General features: G+C 36.8%; 1 protein-coding gene across 3 annotated transcripts in view; it reads right to left on the minus strand.

Annotated features, from left to right (window-relative positions):
* LOC131039839 (uncharacterized) overlaps nt 1-23,344 on the minus strand; it is a 179,027-nt gene that overhangs the window by 75,641 nt on the left and 80,042 nt on the right. For all 3 annotated transcript variants that reach the window (XM_057972784.2, XM_057972721.2, XM_057972855.2), the window contains exons 8-9: nt 14,922-15,020; nt 14,593-14,672 (exon numbers count right to left, since the gene is read on the minus strand). In XM_057972784.2, coding sequence (XP_057828767.2) covers nt 14,593-14,672; nt 14,922-15,020 — 179 coding nt within the window. The remainder of the gene's footprint in view (nt 1-14,592; nt 14,673-14,921; nt 15,021-23,344) is intronic.

The raw sequence follows: 23,344 nt of genomic DNA on the forward strand, positions 1-23,344 counted from the left end.
AACAAGCCAAGCCGGGTAACCAAATCGAGGAAGGAGAAATTCCATCCATTTAGGGGATTGAGTTGCATGAACCCACCCAACAGAGCCGCCATGAATTGTTGCTCCATAATGCTACCAAGGATGACTCTACCGCTGAAGGAGAGCAAAGGGCAGAGGAGACCCGCGAGCTCGAAAAGACTGAAGAGCAACCATCACACGAAGGCACCAGACAATTGTTCAGTGAAGTGGGAGAGAACTTTGTTGCAAGCAAAGAACTTGACACCTCCTCCACTCCTCCGGTAACCGAGCAGCTGCAAATTTGTGATGAGATGGTTGAAAACATCAAGGAACAAGGTGCAAACTTAACCATAGCATCAGCCCAGACTGTACCTCAAGAATGGTTAATTGCCCGAGCCCAACGCAAGGCCGCCATAAAGCCACCCATCAATTTAGAGGATATCTTCTCACGTATAGATCAAGCTAAAGCCAAGGGGAAGAAAAAGCCCAAGGCATATTCCAGAATGACCAAAGATGAGCAAAGGAACCGTACTCTTCACATCGCCACCCCGCCTGTAGACAAGCCAGCAAATCAGATTACACTGACAGATTATGGCATCACAACTGTCCCCATCAGACAAGCCACTAAAGAACAGGAAAAGGAAGAATTCAAGGATTCAGTACAGAACATACTCAGGCAACTTGAAGAAATAACAGCTGAAAAGGACATGTATCGAGCTCGTGCTGAGCAGGCCAAGGGATACATCGATCAACTCTTGAGACCATTACACAATGCTTTCGAATTCCACATTCCTCCGACGGCATTGGCACAAAGAACCACGACGGAGTTTGAAGGAGTACGGGATACTGCAAGGACTGTCAGAGAATGGATACAAGGCATCAAAGGGAGGGGAGAACGAATCCTTGAAGAAGTAAAAAAGATGGCCCATCATCGAGAGACCACCCTAGTCAGGCTATTAGAGGTGAAAAGGGAATCCCTTAGAATGCATGAAGTGGTTGCCACTACTCTTCCCCTCGTAAGAGCTCTCTTTTGGACCCAGGCACATTTCCCCACACTCTCCAACATCCTGCATCCCCATGATATCGGCATTTTCGAAGAGTGGTATTGGACTATCACCATGAAGAATGACACGAGAGAAATCATTGATAAAGAAAACGATGCATGCGAGGCAATTCTGAGAGGCATGCAAGAACTCGGCAAGACGATCCTCTGATCAATGGTCTGAGGATGGTGAAATGACCTGTCCAATGATGTGATACAGCCGGACTGGGAGGAAAGACTAGGGACGGATAGGATCACCTATTCCGCCAAGGACCTGAGTTTTGCTGGTCAATTCCATTCAGACATGTTGTGCTTCGAGCATAATCATTCCAGCTGGAAGGACGGTTTGAAGCACGTGGACCAGTACCTTGAGGGCATGCAGTATAAAATTCGCCATCCTCCTATGCCTCCATTTAGTTTGCTATTCCAATTGTGCATCAGGTTCCAGGAATATGTTCGTAAGAACGTGCAACAGGTCGGGACCTTTGGCAAGAATATTTGCACGGCGAGGATGAATTCCTGAAAAAGGGATGTGAAGCTAAAAAAGAAAAAGTGCTCTCCTAAAGTGCTTTTTTCTTTTGAATTCTGAAAAGTGCACTTTTTGGCCAAAGGGTCCTATTTGACTTCCAAGTCAACTATAAATGTAAACTTTATGTATGTGCACTTTTAGATTATTTTGGATAAGTTTTAATTACCTTTTTGGGTAGTTATTGCTCCCTTTGGGGTAGTTGTTGATATTTGCCTCCCATTTATGGGTATGGGCAGCCATGTTTTATAGGATGAATCTAGGCCTCTTGTTTAGATTAGATCTTGGCCATTCATCTATTTTTGAAGCCTATTTAAGGGGACTGGTTTCCCCTGATTTTGTAAGAAGTTCATGGATTGTTGTTGAAACGCTGGCGAAATTTATAGGATTTAATGCAAAGTTAAGACTGTTTCAAGTTTCCCTGTGAATGCATGGTCTCCTTCTTCATTAATTTAGAATTTTCAGTTATGTTTCTTTCCTTTATATAGCATTTTCTAAAGTAAACATCTAATAGAATCCTCGATGTTCATACCATTAGGGAATGGCTGATGGTCTTTCCTTCTGCATGGTTAATCTGAACCTTTCATATGCTTAGTTCGGTTGTTGAATGCTCACTGAATGAATGTTAAAGTTCTGATGTCGTATTAATAGCATGAAAACTCAATTGTCGCTTGAAGATCGCAATAGATTGATGCAAGTATTGTGCTTAAATGGTTGATAATGCTTAATCTAGTTATTTGGAGGTGTTTGTCGGTTTACTTAATATGCTATCCTAATTAAATAGCTTAGATTTTATGTACCTCTCTTTCCCTATCCCTCTTTTTCCTTTTTTTTATCAAGAAGAATTCACAGTCCTACTGAAAACAGTATCAACCCAACTTAAACCATTCGATAAGCAAGACCATTAAAGTCCTAGGGAACTCATCCAGCGATCGCCTATTTTACCGTAAGTCCCCTTGTGTTTCCAGCAAAAAACACATCAAACCACTGAGTAATCCCGCAATCAAGACCTGACAAACGAAACCTTGAGGTTGTCCCCTTTGATCAAACATAAGAAATAGCATTAGGGATTTCCTTATCTCAAGAGAGGATAGGATACTCAGCAAGTACATTCTATTCTGTGTTGCCCGTATGGAGTTTGCAGCAATGCGACTTTAGACACATCAACACATTGGTTAGCCCAAATGGCATAACCACAGACTCATAGTGCCCACAATAACATCTAAATGTTGTGTTCTCTATATCCTACTCCCTAACACGGATCTGGTGATAACCTGATCTCAAATCTACCTCTGAGAAATAACAGGCGCCATGCAACTCATCTATTCGCGGTATAGGGTGCCTATTTTTTATGGTCCTCTTATTCAGGACCCTATAATCAATGCACATCCGCAAAGTACCATCTTTTTTCTTCACAAGAACAACTAAAGAAGCAAAAGGTGACTTACTCAGCCTGATATGTCCCATAGCGAGCAGCTCCTGGATGGTTTTCTCAATCTCATCCTTCCACATGGTAGACCACCTGAAAGAGGCATAAAGCATATTATAGAGCTCGAGGAGGGAGCCAAACTTGTGATGATCACCCCTTAACGACACCCACCATGATACTCTATTTTTTGCTGCCCCTACTTGATTTGATGTTTAACCCTCAACTCCTAGATATCTGGATGATACTATGTTTTCTGCTGCCCCTACTGTGTAGGCATCAACATACACTCAGCCGACCACTCCACCATGTCATGCGGCAAGAGTCTCTCCATCCTCCTAAGTGTAATCATCCTGAAGCTACTGTCTTTGATGGCTTTTAGTACATATGTCTTCCCATCCACAGTGAAAGACATCTCCACCTCATGTAGGTCAAGTGTGAACTTGCCTATCTCATGTAGCCACCGCATACCCAACACCAAATCAGTGTCTCCCATAGTCACCACATAAAAATCAGTTTTAAACTCATAGTTGTTCACAGGCAATGGGCGTCCATTGATCATCCTGTTACATTTAAGGGTGTAACCATCTACAACTCCAACCCGAATGCCCTCAAACTCCTCGGTTCGGATGCCATGTCTCTCCACAAGCTTGGCATCAATGAAGCTATGTGTGGCACCTGTATCTAACAAAGTAATCACCTTCTGACAAGCCAATACACCACGCATTCTAAGAGAACCTTCTTGTTGAATACTAGTAAGGAGTGCTTCCTTAAGTTTGTCATCTTCATGAACATCCATTTTCTCAAGTTTTTCAGGCTCTTTTAAATCATTTTCACCCTCTGATTCTTTTGGATCAGCTTGCTGGTCCGAATTTTCAGATTCGGAGTCTTCATAATAAGCCCACATAACTCTACTTGCTTTCCGTTTTGGCCTCAAGGGACAATCATGGTTTGCATTATAGGGTCCTTTGCAGTAGAAACATAATTTCTTCTTCCTTAGATCATTTAATGTCTCCCTGTCCAAAGGTGTGGCTGCTGATTTCCCTTTTTGATCTTTGTTATAATCTGATTTTTCTTTGTTCTTAGAGAAAGATTTGTTATCTTTGAAGAAGAGGATCCTTTACATGAAAACTTGTTTTGTGAAGCTGCAAGTTCCATGCTCCTTGCTTTCTCCATGGCTGTTTAGAGTGTAAGTGGATCAAAAGCCTTAACCCAACCCTTCAAAGGTTCCAAAAGTCCTTCAAAAAACAACACTACCAACCATTCATTTGAAATGTTGGTAACGAAACAAGACAACTTCTGAAACTCTCCAATGTATGCCTCCAAACTCCCCACCTGTCTAAGTTGTTCCAGGTCTCGGAAATAGGATTCTGGATCCTTTTTATCAAACCTCTCCACCAACAAATGAGCAAACTCCTAGTAGGTGGTGATCTCATCATGTTGTAAGGTAATCAACCCATTGTGCCACCACTCATGAGCAACTCCATCAAGATGCAATGTAGCAAATTTTATTGCATCTCCCTCTGTCATAGGTCTCAAAGTGAAGCAGGTGTCCAGCTTATGTATCCATGACCGTGTTGTGACTGTACCACTCCCATCAAAGAAAGGTAAATTGAGCTTGCTAGTAGCAAACTCCAAATCCCTATGCTGATTTCTAGGCATTTTGTCTTACCTAGCTTTGGCGGTCTCTCTTTTGCCTCATATACTGTTCAAAGTTCATATGTTCTCTAACGTCAGGAGGTAGTAAACTCCACTCATCATGCACCATCATAATATTATCTACAAACTCAGCCTCCCCATCTCCTCTTCCCTCTTCTACTTTTGGTTCATCTCTCAAGAAGGTGGGTCTTGTAGGCCGATCAACAATGCGGGTAACTGTTTGATGTGCTCTGGGAGTGCCAACTTCACTACTATTATCTTCAGGTTCCTCATTCTGTCTTCTCCTATTATATGTTTGTTCCAAGTTCTACCTTTGGGGATTAGCCAATTGTTGAATGGTTGTTGTAAGTTTGTTAAAGTGTATCAGCTATCCATTGGTATCCATCCTGTAACCCCCTCATGGTTGCCCTTACTTCTACAGCCTCATCACGCGGTGGACTATTCTATCTTTTGTCACCCATGGTGTCTTGTTGGTTATAAAAAATTTGTTCCCTGTTCAACAATGCCCTTCTGCGTGTATAATATATGTGAGGACCAATTTCCAATGGCTGCATACGAAATCTTTAACCCTCCAAGATGGCAGGATCAAAGCTCTGATACCAATGTAAGAACCCAACAAGCTCTAACCGCCGAAACTGTCAATATTGTTTTTTGGGGTTTTTGTTGTTTTGTAATTTTTTTGTTTTGAGAGGGTTTTACACAAAAAAAAATGCATTTGAACATAGAAACTTCTGGAATTTAAAACTAATAATTCCGATGGAAAAGATAATTGATATTATTCATCCTCCTCAATTTATTCATCATAGGAATTCATCACATTAAACAAACATACAATTTATTGAAGGAATGACTTAATTATAAGTGTTGATCGAAAAAGCAAGGACAATGGCTGTAGGTAACTCCAACAGACAACAACTATGATCTATTCTAATGATGCCAAGTCCTCTTCCTATACACTGCACCCCTTTTGTGATTTAATTGGAATTTATTGAGGGCCCCTTTGCCAAAATCGTACCCTTCTTAGAAGATGAGGTGCGGTTGTTGTTGGGGTTACAAAACACAAGCCGTACAGCTTGAAATTCAATGCCAACCACTCCCCAATCACTGTGCATAAACCCTTCAACAGTCTGCCCACAAATTTGATAAAAAATACTACAATAATATACCCAAATCAGCTCAGTGTTGACCTCTGTGTGAAGCCAATCTGTCAAGCAATATCAGGCTTCTGACTGTTGTTGTACAGAAGAAGCAACGCTTTCCAATGTCAGTAAGCTCAAAAGACTTCAGAAACCTTTGGTTTTGCATGAACTCAAATGCTCCAGAGAAATGACAAGTAAAACCATCAATCAGAATGAAGTTCGATTTCTGTAGCAAAGACTTATATTCCCTCAAGAAGTACAATTTCCCCAAAAAGCATTTTAAATAACATTCAAAATGTTATTTCATTTCAAACTTAGGAAATCTTTTAATAATTCATTAAGTTTGGCATGTATAATTAATTGCTCAAATGGCCCCCTTTTGATGATGAATTCACCCGCAACGTTAACTCACTTAAGTTATAATATAAAATTGTATTATAACTTTACAATATAAGCTCATAACCATTAATGTTTATTTTAGCCAAATAAACATTAATATCTCCTTTAGCACTCAACATTTTCGCACGGCTTCTAAACTGCAAGCTGACATAAGGGAACTGCATATGACCATACCCCCTTACTAAAAATAGCAGGGGTCCATCTCTAACATCTCTAACTTACTACTATATACGGAGTCCTATAGACCTCAAACGAACACCAATCCTACATAGCTCTGACCACTGAAGAAGTTGCATCCCTCAAGGGACCCTTTATCCAACTTCATTAGCCTACGAGGGTCTATGATAGGCCAATCTACATAGATGACTGATGTCAACTAGAAGGGGACATGACAGAATATTTGTGATTCCTAAATTTAAACTTCATGTATGTTCGATACCTTGCATGCATTAGCACCTTACATGTATTTATGCTTCATTGGCTTCATGTCGTACATGCCTTTATGTGTATATTTAATACGTGCATTTATGATTCATGCATTGCTTCTATTCAATGAGTATAGGTTTCAGGCTTTATGTAATTTCACATGCTTAAAATGTATCGGCATTCCTTGAATGTATTAAAGTATGGTCATATATTTGTATGTATGCTCTATGCCCTACCTGTATACATTGTATTTCATTTGCAGGCTTCTTGCCTTAAGTGTATATTTCATGTTTTAAGTGTATGCACATGCCTTATGTATATATCTCTTAACTGTATGTTTCATGTATATATACCTCACAATTTGCAGATATTTATGTGTTTGTTGTGTCTTCAGCATGATTGTTCCATTGTATGTTTTAAACGTGTACTTTTCTCATGTATGCTTGTATTGTATGTATGCTTATGTCATTGCTCCATATTTGTCATATTTTCAGCTTGATTACGTCATGCGCCTTCCTAATGTATGCTTTGTCTTGAATATGCTTTGCATCGCGATTGATGTGTTTTCAACATGTTTATTCCATGTGCATTTCATGTATGCCTTTCTCAAAAGCTTCATATCTTAAGCATATTTGCTCATGACTGGTGTTTTAAGAGTGTTTACTCCCTATGGATTCTCTAAGTGCCTTTCTCATATATGCTTATAACTTATGTGTATTTATGTATTACTTCATATTTTACATATATGGTTCATGTTTTGCATGTATTCATATGTATGATTCATGCTTTACATAAGCTTATGTGCATTACTTCATGCCTTACGTATACTCATGTGTGTTGCCTCTTGCCTTACATGTATCTATTATTTCATGCCTTATGTGTACACTTCCCTCATATGTATACTTTATGCTACGCGTATTCACGTGCATATTGCATGCCTTAAGTGAATTCATATGTATATTTCATGCTTTGCGTGTTACGTGTATTCATGTTTAGACTTCATCCTTTAAATGTATTCATACCATATGTGTATACTCCATATTTTGCATAGATGCTTCTTGCCTTATGTGCTTCGTTCTTTACACCTTATGCATATCCATGTGTACATCTCACGTCTTATGTATTCATGTGCATGCTTCATAATTGATATATTGGATCCATTCATAATGTGTTTATTTTGTATGTGTTTCATATGTATGCTTTACACCTCTATGTGAAATATATGCTTCATAACTTACGTGTATTTATGGGTATTGCTTCATGCATTACTTATAATTATGTTTCAAGACTTACATGTATGCTACAAGCCTTGCGTGTGTTCATGCAATTGCTTTATACTTTCCAAGCGTTTATGACCATACTTCAAGTGTATCCACGGATGTGCTCGTACCTTATGAGATTGCTTCATGTATTTTTAGCATGAATGCTTTTTGTCTTGAATAGATGCTTCATATCTTACATGTTCCAACATGATCACTTCATGTATGTGTGTGCCTTACTTGAATATGCTTAGTATGCCTTATGTGTACTAATAAATATTTAAGGACTATTCTCTAAATGGGGTGCAAAGCACCCGAGGCCCATCTTTTGCAAACATAATAACATGGGAAGGACAACATAGGGACTATTGAAACCTATACGAAGGAAGAATGTGAGAGTAAAATTGCTCAAACCGTGAACTGATAGTATAAGAACTTGATGAGTCTAGGAAGTTTGCCTATAAATTGTCATTAAAGAAGAAAAGAAATGTGTTAGCCCTCTGATATATTCATGTTACATTTTCAATCTACCACCTAAGTCTATCAATAGGTCACTATCCACCCATAACAATGTATATGCATACCAACTATATGGCAAAAAAGGAGTGATGCCGAATTTCCGTAGTTAAGAAATTGAAATCTTATTCATTACTCACCATTATTTGGTAACTACGATCTTAGTGACATTCACATTACCCACTCAAATTTCTCATTGACTTATCACTCTCCAATATTGAGGGTTCAAGATACATACTCTAATTATTTATGTCAAGTCTAGTCATTATTATTATCTTTTCATGTTGTCATCTAGATCAAACATATTTTACATTCTCTAATTAATACAACCGTTATACATTTTTGCAAAATTTATCACACTAATTGTTTTAAATATTGACCTATTTAACCCAACAACTTATAAAGCAAGAAATTTAGACATATCTACATGTAATGATGGAGAAAATCATCGATAGGGGTTTCCTCAAAATCATTTCTGCAATCATAAGTGATACTGAATAACCCTTTGTATCAAAAGCTCTTCCATTCTTTAAAGCGTACTTAACCATTTCACAAGCTGATTATCAAATATCGTCATATTCCAAAAATTGTATAGAGCATGACTGATCATAGTCATCTGTCATGATATCAAACTTCTTTACAAATGTTATAACATTTTATCCTCCCTCAAAAAATTGTGTTAGGGTACAACTATCATACAAACAATAAGATATAGTGAACTGTAGAGCACATGATTGAGAGACAGAGAGAGGGGGGGGGCGGGGGGAGAGAGGGGAGGGTGGGGGTGAATCAATATAAAAAATGAACTTTACCAATTTAAACATTATTAATCATAATAGCATTATTCATTATCCTTCAACAATCATGCACATAGTAAGAACACAATAACAGAATGTTTTACGTGGTAACCTAAATGGGAGAAAACCACGGCAAATTAATGCTTTTTATATAAGTGTTCTTTTACAATATTTGTAGGCACCAACCTACTAGAGGCACCAATCCCTAACTTAGTTTGCGAGCACCAACCTACTGGAAGTACCAACTCCCACAATTTGTAGGCACGTACATACTGGAGGCACCAACCCCCACTGCTAAGCACCAACTTAGTGAAAGGAACCAATCTTTACTTTAGGAAGCACCAACTTCAAAATCTGCATTCTATTCTTCTTCCCAAAACCTCATATATTCTTATTCACAAATCTGCTATAAATCTCAAAAACCTGCTCAATACTTTCTTCACAAGTCTCCTATAATTCCACTCTTTATGTCTCCTTTAGAACTGCATATAATTCTGATTTGAATCTGTTCCAATATGCTCAAAAATCTTCTTTTCACTTTGCATGAAACTTCCTGTATAAATCAGTTATATTCCTCTTCTTAAAAATTCATGAATCTATATATCATAGTTACAAGCCTCGGACTCGCCTCGGACTCGGACTCGGTGCCCAGACTCGACCGAGACTCGGCAAATTGAAAAACCCAAGATATTCAAAGATTTTTAACGATTTTAAACTTCTTTCATGCATTTGATAATAAATAAATGTTGAAGACACAATAATCTCATCAAATAGAAGCACATACACAAGTTTACATTGACCACATAAGTATACTGTATAAATGCAAATTTTAGGCTTGCACTGAAGGAAATAAGCTAAACTAAATAACACATTAGAAATATAGAAACTGTCAAATGTCTACAAAATTCATGGACTATGAAATCCATGTCATCAAAAGTTCATAACATATATCAAGTTCAACATAACAGCTAGAGCCTAGACCTCTAAGGCTTAGAGGAGCCAATATCAGTCGACCCCGCAATTGTCCTACGTGTGCGCCTAAGATAGGTCCTGAATGTTTTGTAGCCATGATCTTTGCCTGTGTCTAAGGCTCACGCTCACGCTCAGTGACATCTATATCCTCATCCACATGAGGTCCTCCAATGGGTCTCCTCATGCTCTAGACCCTTTTTTCATTTAAAACTAATATTTTATTTTATTTTAACTTATTATTTTCTGCCTGCGCAGCAGAGTCTGACCCATGAGACTCGACGAGTCTGCCGAGTTTGATAGACTCGGTGAGTCTGCCAAAACTCGGCCAGACACGGCCGAGTCTGAGTCCAAAGGCCATGGGCCTCGACAAGAGCGACCCGCCTCTAGACTCTGTGAGTCTTCCCAAGACTCGGAGAGTCTTGTAACACTGCTATATATATCCTTCTCAAGATCTCTTCAACGTGCCTGGAATATGCATGAGATATTTTATTATTTCTTAGATATGAATTGCACCTCTTCAATGATTTATTTGCCAACTTAGAGGTTAGTTTGATTTAGTTAAATCATTTTTTAACACATTTGATGATCACACCTCTATACGTCCTTGATCGCTGCTTAGTTTTTATTTGTTTTATCACATCACCTGTCTTAATCGCATCACTTGCATATCTTTGACATAGCAATACAAAGTTGCATTAGACATTGCAAAGATTTAGTTAAAATGATCATTGTTTGAGGACAAACAATTTTCGGAAGGCCAAACTCTCATGCCCCAAGTGTGTGTGTGTGTGCGCACGCGGGTGGGTGTGCGTGTGCGTGTGTGCACGCGCGCATGTGTGTGTGTGTGTGTGTACACACACGCATATATATACTACTGTTCAAAAGTGCCTTAATCAATAGGACTTCATACTTCCCTATAAGATTGAAAGCCGGTATACCTTCCTTTGTTGTGAACCTAGAACTTTCCCACCCGCCAATCTGATCTTAATCAACCCTTAAGCAAAGTACTTAACATCAGCCACGACGCTAGGACGCATGTAATTAGTTTAAGGGAGGCGCCAATTCATTTAGAAAAGACAGCTCTCTTGAACGAAGGACAAGGGGTGTGGCTATTCCCCTTATCTTTAGAACTAAAAAGAGGTTGGAAATCTTTTAGAGAAGGCACCAAACAGGATAAGATCTGATTTAAGGCAGTCATATTCAGGAATATAGAAACTGGGTATTACAACTGCAGTTTGGTTCGAGTATCAATTATTATGATACACGGTATAGGGGATCCTATTTATAGTTACTTACTTATGAATAATGTGTATGCAATCTGAGAATATAATATTATGTGATCTTTATATAGGGAATACTGGCGGCAATATGTAATTCGTTATCTGTGCGCCGAAATCAATCATAGTAAGAATAATAAGGGAATTAAGATTTATATGATAGCTATGCTTAATTCCATATACATACATACACATTCATAACTCATGAGAAATTAGTATATTAATGAATTAATCCTTAATCATTCTATATTGCCCCTCAAGAGGATAGGTTGGTGTGTGTAAGGAGAGGTGGATTAAGTCCTCACAAGATAGGTAAGCCCTGAAACCTTGAGGGAGCCTACTTGTAGACTAGTTTCGAAGCGCCCTATGACAATAAATTGCCATCCTCCATTAGAGCTAGGAAAGAACAAACGATGGGGCCTAGATATAATAATTATTAATTGTATTATGAATATTTAATTGTTCTCTAGTATTAATAATATGATTGAAGGCATGATTAGTGTGGTAATATATGGTTTAATTATGGGAAACAGGCTTGCTTCCAGGAGGGGATATTACAGTTGTGGAAATCGTCACTAATCATTTGGTATCAGAGCTACAAGACCTGGGAAACGAAGAAGCTTTAAAGTATCTCAAGGAAACCCTAGAAGGAGTTAGTTGCAGAAGAAGAATCTGTACCTGCAGGGGATTAGAGCCTAGAAGAATTTGTTACATGTGAGAGGATATCTGTGACTGTAGAGGGTGGAGAAGAAGCACACAAAAAGATTGCATGTGTTTGCAAAAGCCGAAGATAAATTTGAAGGGAACGACGATATGGGTCATGTGGAGGCCCATAATAATCCCACTTTCGGAAGAGTATTGGAACGAAGTGGAGAAAAGAAAGCTCCATGAGAAATTGAAAATAATCGCAAAAAGAATGAATGCATTGGAAGAGAAGTGTTTTCCTAATAATGTTGTGATTGCAAGACTTGGAAAAGAAATTGAAGATAATGAATTTGAAGCAAAGCCATGTGTCATGGAAGGTATTACAGAAACGAATGAGGATGAAGAGATAAGTGAAGTAGTGACGTAAAGCGAAGAAGCTACGAACGAGATTGCAGTAGTCGAAGCAATAGCAGCAGATGGGGAAGTTGGGATTTAAGAGTTAGAGGTTGAAGCATTGCTTGGGAAAGAATTTATAAAGGAGTGTCTTCGCTCTTGTGCTAAAGGAGAATGGAAAATGAGCAGGGATTCCAGCACCTTTAATCAGATTGCTATCAGGTGTATAAATTCGCTTTTGCGAGCATGGACAACTTGATGAAATGTTTGAGAGGGCCAGCAAGTGAGATTGTTGATACGTTGTGCCGAAGCAGTTTGTTGTTTCATGAGTTTCAAGCTCATAGTGTTGGGTTTGATAGTTTGAAGGAGTTATATGTGGTTGATCCAGAATTCCTAGATGCATATGAAGTTTGCAGCACTTCTATCAGTAGTGCCCAAGGACTGTGGATTGATTTTGTGTTGCAAGAAAGTTTTCTATTCAATGGCAATCAATTGTGCATACCAAGGGGTCAATCCAAGAGAACCTCTTGACGGAAAGATATTGTGTCATTCCACTGATGACTTCATGTGCAAGAGCACATGATTTTTTTTGTCTCCAAGGGAGCCTGATGCTGGAGCATCGGGTCATGATTCTATCGATGGCAATTTTGTCTGTTGGGGAAATTATTCACAGGGAAAACAGTGAAACATTTGCAAAACACAAGGAGAGAATAGCCTCATGCTCCAAAACAGATTAGTCAGTAAAGAATGATATTGTTTCATGCGCAGAGTCGGGCAGGAGAGTAGAGAATCAAAAGGGACTCAAGGAGAGTCACCTAATTTGGACAGAGGCAATTGGGTCAAACTCTCTTGTCATCAGTTTGAATAGTCATAGCACTGATCAAGTGAGGACAGAGACAGTAAGAACAAAGAAAGACCAATCGAGGAGGTGGAATCTGAGAGGTTGAACAAGGAACGAACAGAAGAGGTGTAATATTGGATTTGGTCACTTGAAGAAAGACGTAGCAGATCAAAAACAATAGCCAGGGAAAGTATCGACCTGGTTTGTGACGTAGGATTAAGGGGTGAAATCGATGTGTTGTAATCAAATTTTGTTTTCCATATATATTGCAGAAATAAATGATCATTCTGATTTACAGATTTGTACTAATGGAATATTATGATATGATAACGATATGCTTTCATATAAGTATATTGTTTGTTGCCCTGTTAAGTTTAGAAGTTCCTGTCGCATATACAAGTTGCTGTCATCTTCCTGGGTTCCTGTCACATCATAGGTAGAGATAGTCTGCATTTGTTTTGGTCGTGGAAATCGTCACTCGTCATTCAATTATATTTAACTTTTGATCACATTCAGTTTCAATAGAAAAAAAATTAGGTTTTACCCTTCATTCAATCAAAATTGACTCATGGACCCCACCGAGAGTTACAATTTCAATTCAATTCTACATAGCATCCAATTTGTGATCAAAAATTTCCATGATTCAATTATCTTTTATTCGCAAATGAAAGTTGAATAAGATCAATATCTCAGTGGAACCCACAGACAAACGGCATTTCATGTTTTAGTAAAGGTTATTTAAACAAGTTATAATATTTTTATGGGACTCTTATGAGCGTTCAAGGGTAAACATGATCAGAGGAAAAATAGGTGCCATTAATCCTTTTCATGCAAATTTTGGTAGCCCAGTTTTTAGAATCTTGTCACATCTACCAAGTATGCAACGTGTTATTTGTGGTACTAGCATTATAATGCCTAAAACCATTAACCTGATTTAAGCCTCCATTGACTGCAAGAGGCAAACCTTAATCTCAATCAAACAAATGACCAATTTAAAACTAGGTTCAAACTTGAAAATGGAACTACTTGAAGTTTGTGTGATAGCAACACATCACATGTCAACTTTAAGTTGTAAATGACACAAGATGCAAACATGTGGTAACTGGGACCCACCAATGGTACAAGGACAAGTGGGAACAAAAGAGTTTGAAATGGGGATATTCATAGTACTAAGTGTTGGAAGATGCAAACATGTGGCAAGTGATATGTATTAGTGGTACAAAATTACAAATACTAGTGGGAATAAACTACTTAGTAATAGACATTATGGAACCATACTGTTTACACATGTCATCAAGTTTCTGCAGATTTCTCCACTCTGCTCTTTTCTCAATTAGTTCATCTTTCAGCTTCAGTGCCTGAGAAATGAATGAAACCAGTTAGAAACTGCATGAAATGACTACAGAATTTTCACTATCCATTAGAACTTTGGAACTTATAAATAGAATATTAGTAATATCTATGAAACATTAATATTTTTAAGTACCTCAAATACACGAATATCTATTTGTGTTGATTCCATGCTCAAAAAAGTAATCCCACATAAAGCATAGTGAATACTAAAAAGCAAAGAAATGTTTTGCGAACTTCTCTTATAGATATCTAACCTCAAACTTGTAATTTTCTCCAAATAACATCCAATTCTCATGCCTTTTAAGCTCGTTCCATTTGGCCTCCTCCATTTTCAATTCATTAAGTTGCTTCTCCTGCAAATACAGTTACAGTATCCTTGATTACAACTTCAACTGTAGATTTATATTCAATATTACACTTCTGGTGAATTTTAAGAAATAATTTTCAAAAAAGGATCTTTACAAATATGTCTTCTACAAAACCCATAAACTAAAAAAAACCTTTAAAATAACTCCAAATGCATTATATAACCTCCTTCTATACCTCAAAGTTTAGATCCCTATTATTGGATTGCAAAAGCTAGAATAAATGCAAATTTATTGTCCAGAGTAAAACATCTGCAATTATCCCATTCTTAATATTATGTAAAAATTGCTTTCCAATAATAATAACCTAGATCTGTATGATATTTTCCTTACAACCTATAGCAATTAAACATACATTTCCAGAAGAACATTAAAAAAACTAAGCATAAACCCATACAAAGCAACTATATATAAAATTAAGCACTGAATAGTTCAATTCAAACTTGGCATGCTCTTCAATATTTATTAGGGATAGAACCATATTAAATATATATCAAACTAACAATAAAATAATCTCTTGGTCCTCTGGTCAAAACTGAGCAAAGAAAAACTCCAAGATGAAGCAGAAGTGAATGACTCGGATTTGCATACCCAAGCTTTGGGAGCAAAGCTTCCTTGGAGGTTCTTTGTGGAGCTGAATAACGCTTAGTGTCCTCTTCTCAAAGGTAAATATTAGGCCTCTAGGTTCCTCTAAGTCTCTTTTCCTCTATTGAGATACCTTGGCACCAGTCAATGTAGCTCAAAACTATCTTGAGACATTGAGGACATAGCCAAGGTTTGATTTTGGATGGATTATTGATTGGAGCACTTAACTTTGTATAATTTCCCCAAGCACATATTTTCTTCTATTTTGAAAGGTACAGAGACTACTCAGCTTGTCTAGGAGTACATTTTTCATAGGTTGGGGTATCGTTATGGCAATTACAAGCTGAAAGCATGGTATGCTATAGTACATAATTAAAAAATTCCTCCTCTAAAGTACTAGCCAGCAACTATCATCTAAAGTAGTCATGCTTCCCCTAAATTTAATGATTTTGTGTGGCTCATATCTTTGAATAAAATCCCTACAACTAAAAACATAAAAAAGCACCAAATTTCATAACTTTCACATGTGTTTTGTGCATGATTAGCGAAAAATCTGTCAATCATCTCCTTCTACACTACAACTACTCTAGACTTGACACTACATCATTGAAGAAAATAGCATTCTTATATAGCCTTCAGGGTATTCAGGTTAAGGACAATAGTAGCATTCTTCAATGATATAACTGAATCTACTATTCTAGGTTTTGTTGAACCCTCTCTAGAATCTAAAGGTGTTAATCTTTTTGTTTTGGAATGTCACATTCTAAAGCGTTAGAATATTTTCCCTCCCCAATTAATGGGGTATTCAAGAAGAGTTCAAGAAATTGAAAACCACTAAAGCACCCTGATTGGTTTCTAAATTTCAAATTCGATGCAGATTCAAGAAATAATTGTGGTCTAATATGGAATAGAACATTTGGGATTTCAAGCAATAGCTGATGAAGTGTGGCTCCTTTAAACAGTCAAAGACTAATAATGAGGTGGAATGGTTCGATGCAGAAAAGTCCTGAACCAGGTCAATTTAGTTGGGTGTAAGAAGCTAATTATGGTAAGACAATCATTCATTGCAATCATAGGCTTCAATAGGATGCTCTCTAAAACCTATAAGTGTCGTCGTGTATTGGAAGAGATTCTGAGTCTTTGTAACTGTTTCAACACTACTTGCGTGCAACAAAGTGGTGTTAGTGGTTTCATTAATACCTTTTAGTGTATCATAAACAAAAATTATAGATTAAATTGTTCTACAAATAATAAGTGGAAGTTTTCTCTTTAGCCAAGAACCTAAGGATTTCAAGTATGCAATACAAACTGATATTAATACCTATCTTTTGTTTCCCAAATAGGTCACAAGGCAGTTCAACACTTTACCACTAGATTGGATATTTATATATAAAAGCTATCCACTACAAATAAAGATTGATCACAACTAAAGGATGCTTACAATTTTTAGTAAACTTAAATTGAAAATTATAAGTGAAACAAGACTAATGGTATAGATTACTACAAATCTAACAATAGATTTTGCAAAGTTCACATCACTTGCATCTCTCCAAAAATAGAGTTTTCTCATAAAGCACATCACACTAAAAATAGCTACTCAACAACCCCGCTATACCTCTCCTAGCACTAACACTAAAATGAACTAAACAATTTGTGTTTGAAAACATAGTTCAAACACTTAAATGGATATATCATTTGTTTCTTCTTCATTTTCTGTTTTTTTAATATGACTTAAGATATTCATTAAATCATGCATATTGATCTTTCCCTATAATACTACTGAAACTCTCCTTTAGCTTCATCTAGATCAATAATAGCTTCTTCCTCAATAGCATATTTAGATGGAATATTAATCACAAATTCATTTAAAACATCTATACTTTATTAATTATCCTTTTGTTCAATGAAAGTAGATAAAACTTCGTTGACAATTCTCATTAACAAAGGTTACAACTCTTTCCATGTCAATATCTCATTCTTCTACTCCTCATTCAATTTTAGAACATTCAAGTGTTTCGGTTTTTCAACACATCTTCTCATAAGAAGTGTATCCATAATGCATTCCTCAATACTAGCCATTCGCTGAATAAACTTCTTTGACTTAGTTATCATTTTAAACAAGTTTTCACATATATTTGTGCCTTGTAGACAAATTTCCAAAACTCTTCTTGTACAAAACTAGTTGATCTAGATGCTTCTAATCTTTCGTGAATCCTACAATCTGAGGCAATAATATTATAGCCTTTGAACTAGGTTGTAAAAATCGTGTTATAAATCACCAAAGCTATTTAATTTCTAGCTTCAAGGCTGACTTATCTTCTCCATCCTTTAAAACCCTTTCTTTGATATTCTCATTACAACTACTCAAATGTTAACATCTTCATAACAAGTACCCAACCACATATCTATCTCAACAATCTGAAAACCCCAAAGCTCCTTATTGAAAATAGATTTATCCTTCGAAGGAATAATCGTTTAAATGATCAAATTGCCCTCAATAGTCTTTTTTATCCTAGATTCCCATTTTTATTTCTTCACATCAAATTCAATAAAATTGGTTTTTTTTCCGCAACAACTACCTTCAGCCATTTTCAAGCTTCTTTTATTCTTTCTTCTATACTATCAATTTCTAACGTCACTTGTGGAGAAGAAATAATTTATACAAGGGATGAAATCTGAGAGTCTAGTTGAGTTACTATTAATAAATCATTTAGGGAACACTTGAAAAAGATTCCCTGACAAATGATAAGGGCATTGATGACAAAACAAGCTGCCCATGTTTAGTTGATGTGAAAGAACCAACACTCTTCTTAGTCATTACTCTTAACTTTCCAACCTTTAGAGTTGTATCTAAATTACCCTTCTTTTTCTTTTCTTTTTTCTCCATTACTCCTACTTTTCCTTTTTTCTTTTCTTTATACTTTCTTTGCTTCTCATTGTCTTTAAAAACTTCTTTATGCAAGATGGAAGAAATTTATTCCCCAAATGGCTCTAAAGCTTGTGCTTTTTTCTTGTCATTCAATGTAGTAAAACCTATTTTCCTTCAAGACTAACTTTGCCCCCTCCCAATCTAATGTAGGAGCATCCCAAAGAACCTTACTGCATTTAATTACATAATCTCAATTCGACTCATAACAAGGAATCAAAGTGTAATGCCCCCTAATGATACCCTCTTATATTTTGACCTAGAATCACAAATTTAGTGCATAGTAAATACAATACAGGGGCACTATTGTCAACCAAAGCTTGGTTTGGAACCTGCACAACAGGTTAGACAAAATCTCCATTATGCTATGATAGATCATGTATTCAACATTCTTTATATATTGCCCAATTTATATGAAGGATTCAACAACCCTTTCTCTCCCTACACCTGTCCCCATTATGGAGCTCAAGAAGAAACACACAAGGCGCCTCGAGTCTATCCCTCTCCAAGAAGCCCAAGAGCACCAAGGACGTCATCAACTTGGCCTCTTGGCCCACACTCAAGGTTGGCGTACCTGCTAGAGCCTAGTCCTCTGGCTTCCTTGTATTCTCCCTCCATAATTGGATGGTGAGATTGAAAGGTATTACAGACTCCATCATATAATTTACTTACGTGTCATATGAACATTTAGTGATAGAAAGGCATTATTACACTGGCATACATATTGCAGTCTATATTAATATTACTATTAAACTCTGCATAAGACCATTATCAGGCGTCATATATTAAGCATACATATTAAACATATCCCCATGCATACCATCAAGAATAAGTATGTTACTGCCTGTAACTTAATAACAGTTCTGATTTGATCTAAGCGATGGTGATCCCACAAGATGCTTTGGATTCCTTTCTTTTATATCTCTCAATGTGAGGGAGAGATCACACTTCTTCATCATTTATGCCCTTTGGCAAGAGACACACCCTTTCACCATTAGCACCCTTTGAAAGAGTGCAACTCTTCATTATTTCTGCCCCTTGAAAGGGACACAACCTTTTAAAATCAGATCAGCACTTCTTATTTAAATCAGATCTGCACTTCTCCTTCCTAAATTATCCCCCTCTCAAATGAGGTTCTCTTCTCCCTTTTATATCTCATGTTTGAGGGAGTCACAAATTTTCATTCCATGTCTTTTGACCATTCATTAACTTAATTAATTTTAATTATATTTATTTATATTCTTTTATATTTATTTTTATTCTTTGAATTTTAATTTTATTATTACTATTTACCATTAAATTCTATGTCAAAGTGGGGAAATTACAGTTATTTCTGCCCCTTGAAAGGGACACAACCTTTTACAATTAGATCTGCACTTCTTATTTAAATCAGATCTGCACTTCTGATTCCTAAATTATCCCCCTGTCAAATGAGATTATCTTCTCCCTTTTATATCTAATGTTTGAGGGAGTCACAACTTTTCGTTCCATGTCTTTTGACCATTCATTAACTTAATTAAATTTTAATTATATTTATTTATATTCTTCTATAATTTATTTTATTCTTTGAATTTTAATTTTATTATTATTATTTACCATTAAATTCTATGTCAAAGTGGGGGACATTACACAAAGTCCAATAACACCTCATCCAAGACATATCCAAATTTCAAAAACTTTGGCTCAATTTACTGCAAGTTATCATCACCTGAAGTATACATTACTAAAGAATCAGCACTCAATGCATTGAGTGTAGTTTCGTGAAACTTTTCGTACCTCGTGGCATCAAACCTGACATATCACAAGGCAGCATTCGACCAAGAAGACCTTCAATAAGAACTGCATCAGATTTCATTAATTCTTTGAGTTTCGTCACTAGATATCGCATGACCTACACAATTCGCAGGACATAGAATGTTTGGACACATTCTGGCCAATGCAGATCACTCCTAAATTTTGGAGCTGATATTTAAACACCTTTAGCATTCAATAGTTGGATAAGTGGTTAGAGTTGATGTAGCTTAAATAGTTGGAGCAACTGCAAGTCATTGTGAATCTGGCATGTAAGCTTGTAATGAGCTTGTTGCAGCATGTGAGCCAATCTAATATCAGCATGTAATAGGCTAATGAGCATGTTGCAGTCATTTTGTTATGTTGAATTAATGAAATTTCTTTTTTGTTCAAATATTTCTACTCTGTTAGAGTCTTGGCTCGATTGTTGGACAATCCTTGCTCTAGGCCGCTTGTTCGTGACTGCATCAAGTGCTATCAGAGCAGGTTCTAAATCCCTTGGGAGAAAAGGCAATCCAAAAGATTCTAGGGTGAACATAACCCAAACTTGAGGCAGCCTACAAGTGTTTTCCAATAGAGCACCGACTGTGAAGCAATTGACAGTTTGTAGCCAAATTGTCAACTTGAGGCAGTTGAACCAAATCTGAAAGAAGATATGACCAAGGAGAATTCCTAGAATGGCCAATATTCTTGGAAGAATGGACAAAATGATAGACATGATGAGGTGAATGAAGAACCAATGGATGTTGTAGAAGAAGATAGGAAAAGAGATCTAATCGTTAGACCTCAAGATGAGAGTGAAAATGGTGAATTAAGAGCTCCAGATCTAAATGAAGAAACCCTAGAAGAAGACAAATCAAATTAGATCAAGATGTTAAGAGCTATTTCCAAAATCCTTACGAGACCTAGAATAAAGATTTCAAATTATACTAATAATTTGAATCTAGAGGAATTCATTAACTAGATAAATGATATGGAAGAATACTTTCAGTACAATGAAATTGAAGATTTGAAAAGGGTGAGATTTGCAAAAACCAAGTCAAAAGGACAAACTGCTCTTTCGAGGAGAGAAGTTCACTTGGACAAAAATGGGAGAGGAAAAGAAATAATTGCAAAACAGGATAGGATTGTGACGATTCTGAAAAATCAATTCATAACTACTAACTATGAACTAGAATGGTGAAGAGATTCTACAACCTAAGACAAAAGGAGAAGATAGTGAAGGAGTACACAAAAGAATTCCATTAGGTAATCATTAGAACTCGACATAGTGAAGCCAACAAGGAGAAAGTGGTGCAGTACATAAATGGCCTCAGAGTGAACATCCAAGAAGAATTGAGTTTGGTAAGGATAAAACGGTTCAAGAAAACTATCCATTTGCACTAAAAGTTGAAGAAAACTTGAGCGAGAGATTTAAACAGAGTCAAAAAAAGTAAAGGAGGCAGATTTCAAAGGGGTAGACCAAAATACAGAGAAAGGAAGCCATGTGAAGAGAAAAATACAGATAGGAGTCCATACCACAATGATGAAGAAAGCCATAGCTTCTAAGAGAGCAGAGATCAAAATTCCTACCACAATAACAAAGGAAGCAAATATTCCTATAACAGTGATGGAAATTGGAAGATTGATAGAGGATTTGATAAGAAGCCATTCAAAGGAAAATGTTTCAAATGTGGAGGAGATTGTGCATTTGAATGTTACCAAGGGAAAGCAAGAAAAAGAGAGGAGAACAAAACAAGAGTAGCATATGCTAAAGAAGAGCCTATTGTATCACCAAGATCTGTACAGAAACCCGAGAAGGGTGAATAATTGGTAAGGATGAGATCTTGGTTGCAGATAGACACAACTAAGGAACCAGTGCAAAGGAAATGCTTGTTGAAAACAATATGTAAATCAAGACGTAAGTGTTGTAAAGTTATCGTTGGTAGTGATAGTACAAACAATTTGCTTTTTGAGGATATGGTAAGGAAGTTGAATTTGAAGAGGATAAATCATCAGAACCCATACAAGATCGTATGGATTCAAGATGACCACAAGATACTAATAAGAGAGCAATGTTTAGTGAAGTTTGACATAGGATCATACCATGACAGAGTATTATGTGATATTATGCCAATGGATGCATCTCATATGTTGTTGGGAAGACCATGGCAAAATGATTGGAAAGTAATTCATAATGGAACAAAGAACACCAATACTAAGATCTCAAATGGGAAGAAGCATATCCTAATAACATTGGAGGAGGAACATAAAAGTGAATCATGCGGTAATGCCAAAACATGTTTGGTGGATGGAAGGAAATTTTTGAATGGACTAAGACATTAAAACATTTGGTTTGCATCAAGTCCCAAAAAGTGGGACAATCAAAGCACAAAGAGAATAACCACAGAAAGAAGCATTTGAACTACTAATAGACTACCAAGATATTGTATCAGAGAATGTGTTGGAAGGACAACCACCAATTTGAAGCATCGGTCATCATATACACCTAATACCTGGTGCTAATTTCCCAAACAAAGCGACACAAGGATGACACCAACATAGCATACAGAGCTAAACCCACAAGTATAGGAGTTGATGAGAAAGGGTTTGATCCGAGAATGTTTAATCCCATGTCTAGTACCAGCAATGTTTGCACCAAAGAAAGATGGAGAATGGAGGATGTAAACAAACTCAAGAGTCGGCAACAAGATCACTATCAAGTATAGATTCCCATTGCCAAGCATAGATGACATTATGGATTGTTTCATTAGTGAAAAGTACTTTAAGAAGATTGGCCTAAAGAGTGGATATCATCAAAATCGGAATTAGAGAGAGAGATGAACAGAAGACTGCATTCAAGACAAATGACAGCCTAAATATTTATTTTGAATTAACAATGCACCAAGTATATTCATGTCATTGATGAATGATGTTCTAAAAGAGTTCTTGGGTAAGTTTTTTATTGTTTGCTTGGGTGACATTTTGATTTTTAGTAGAACAAAAGAGGAACATTTGCGACATATTAAAT

This window comes from Cryptomeria japonica, chromosome 9 (assembly GCF_030272615.1).
Source record: "Cryptomeria japonica chromosome 9, Sugi_1.0, whole genome shotgun sequence".
NCBI classification, from domain to species: domain Eukaryota; kingdom Viridiplantae; phylum Streptophyta; class Pinopsida; order Cupressales; family Cupressaceae; genus Cryptomeria; species Cryptomeria japonica.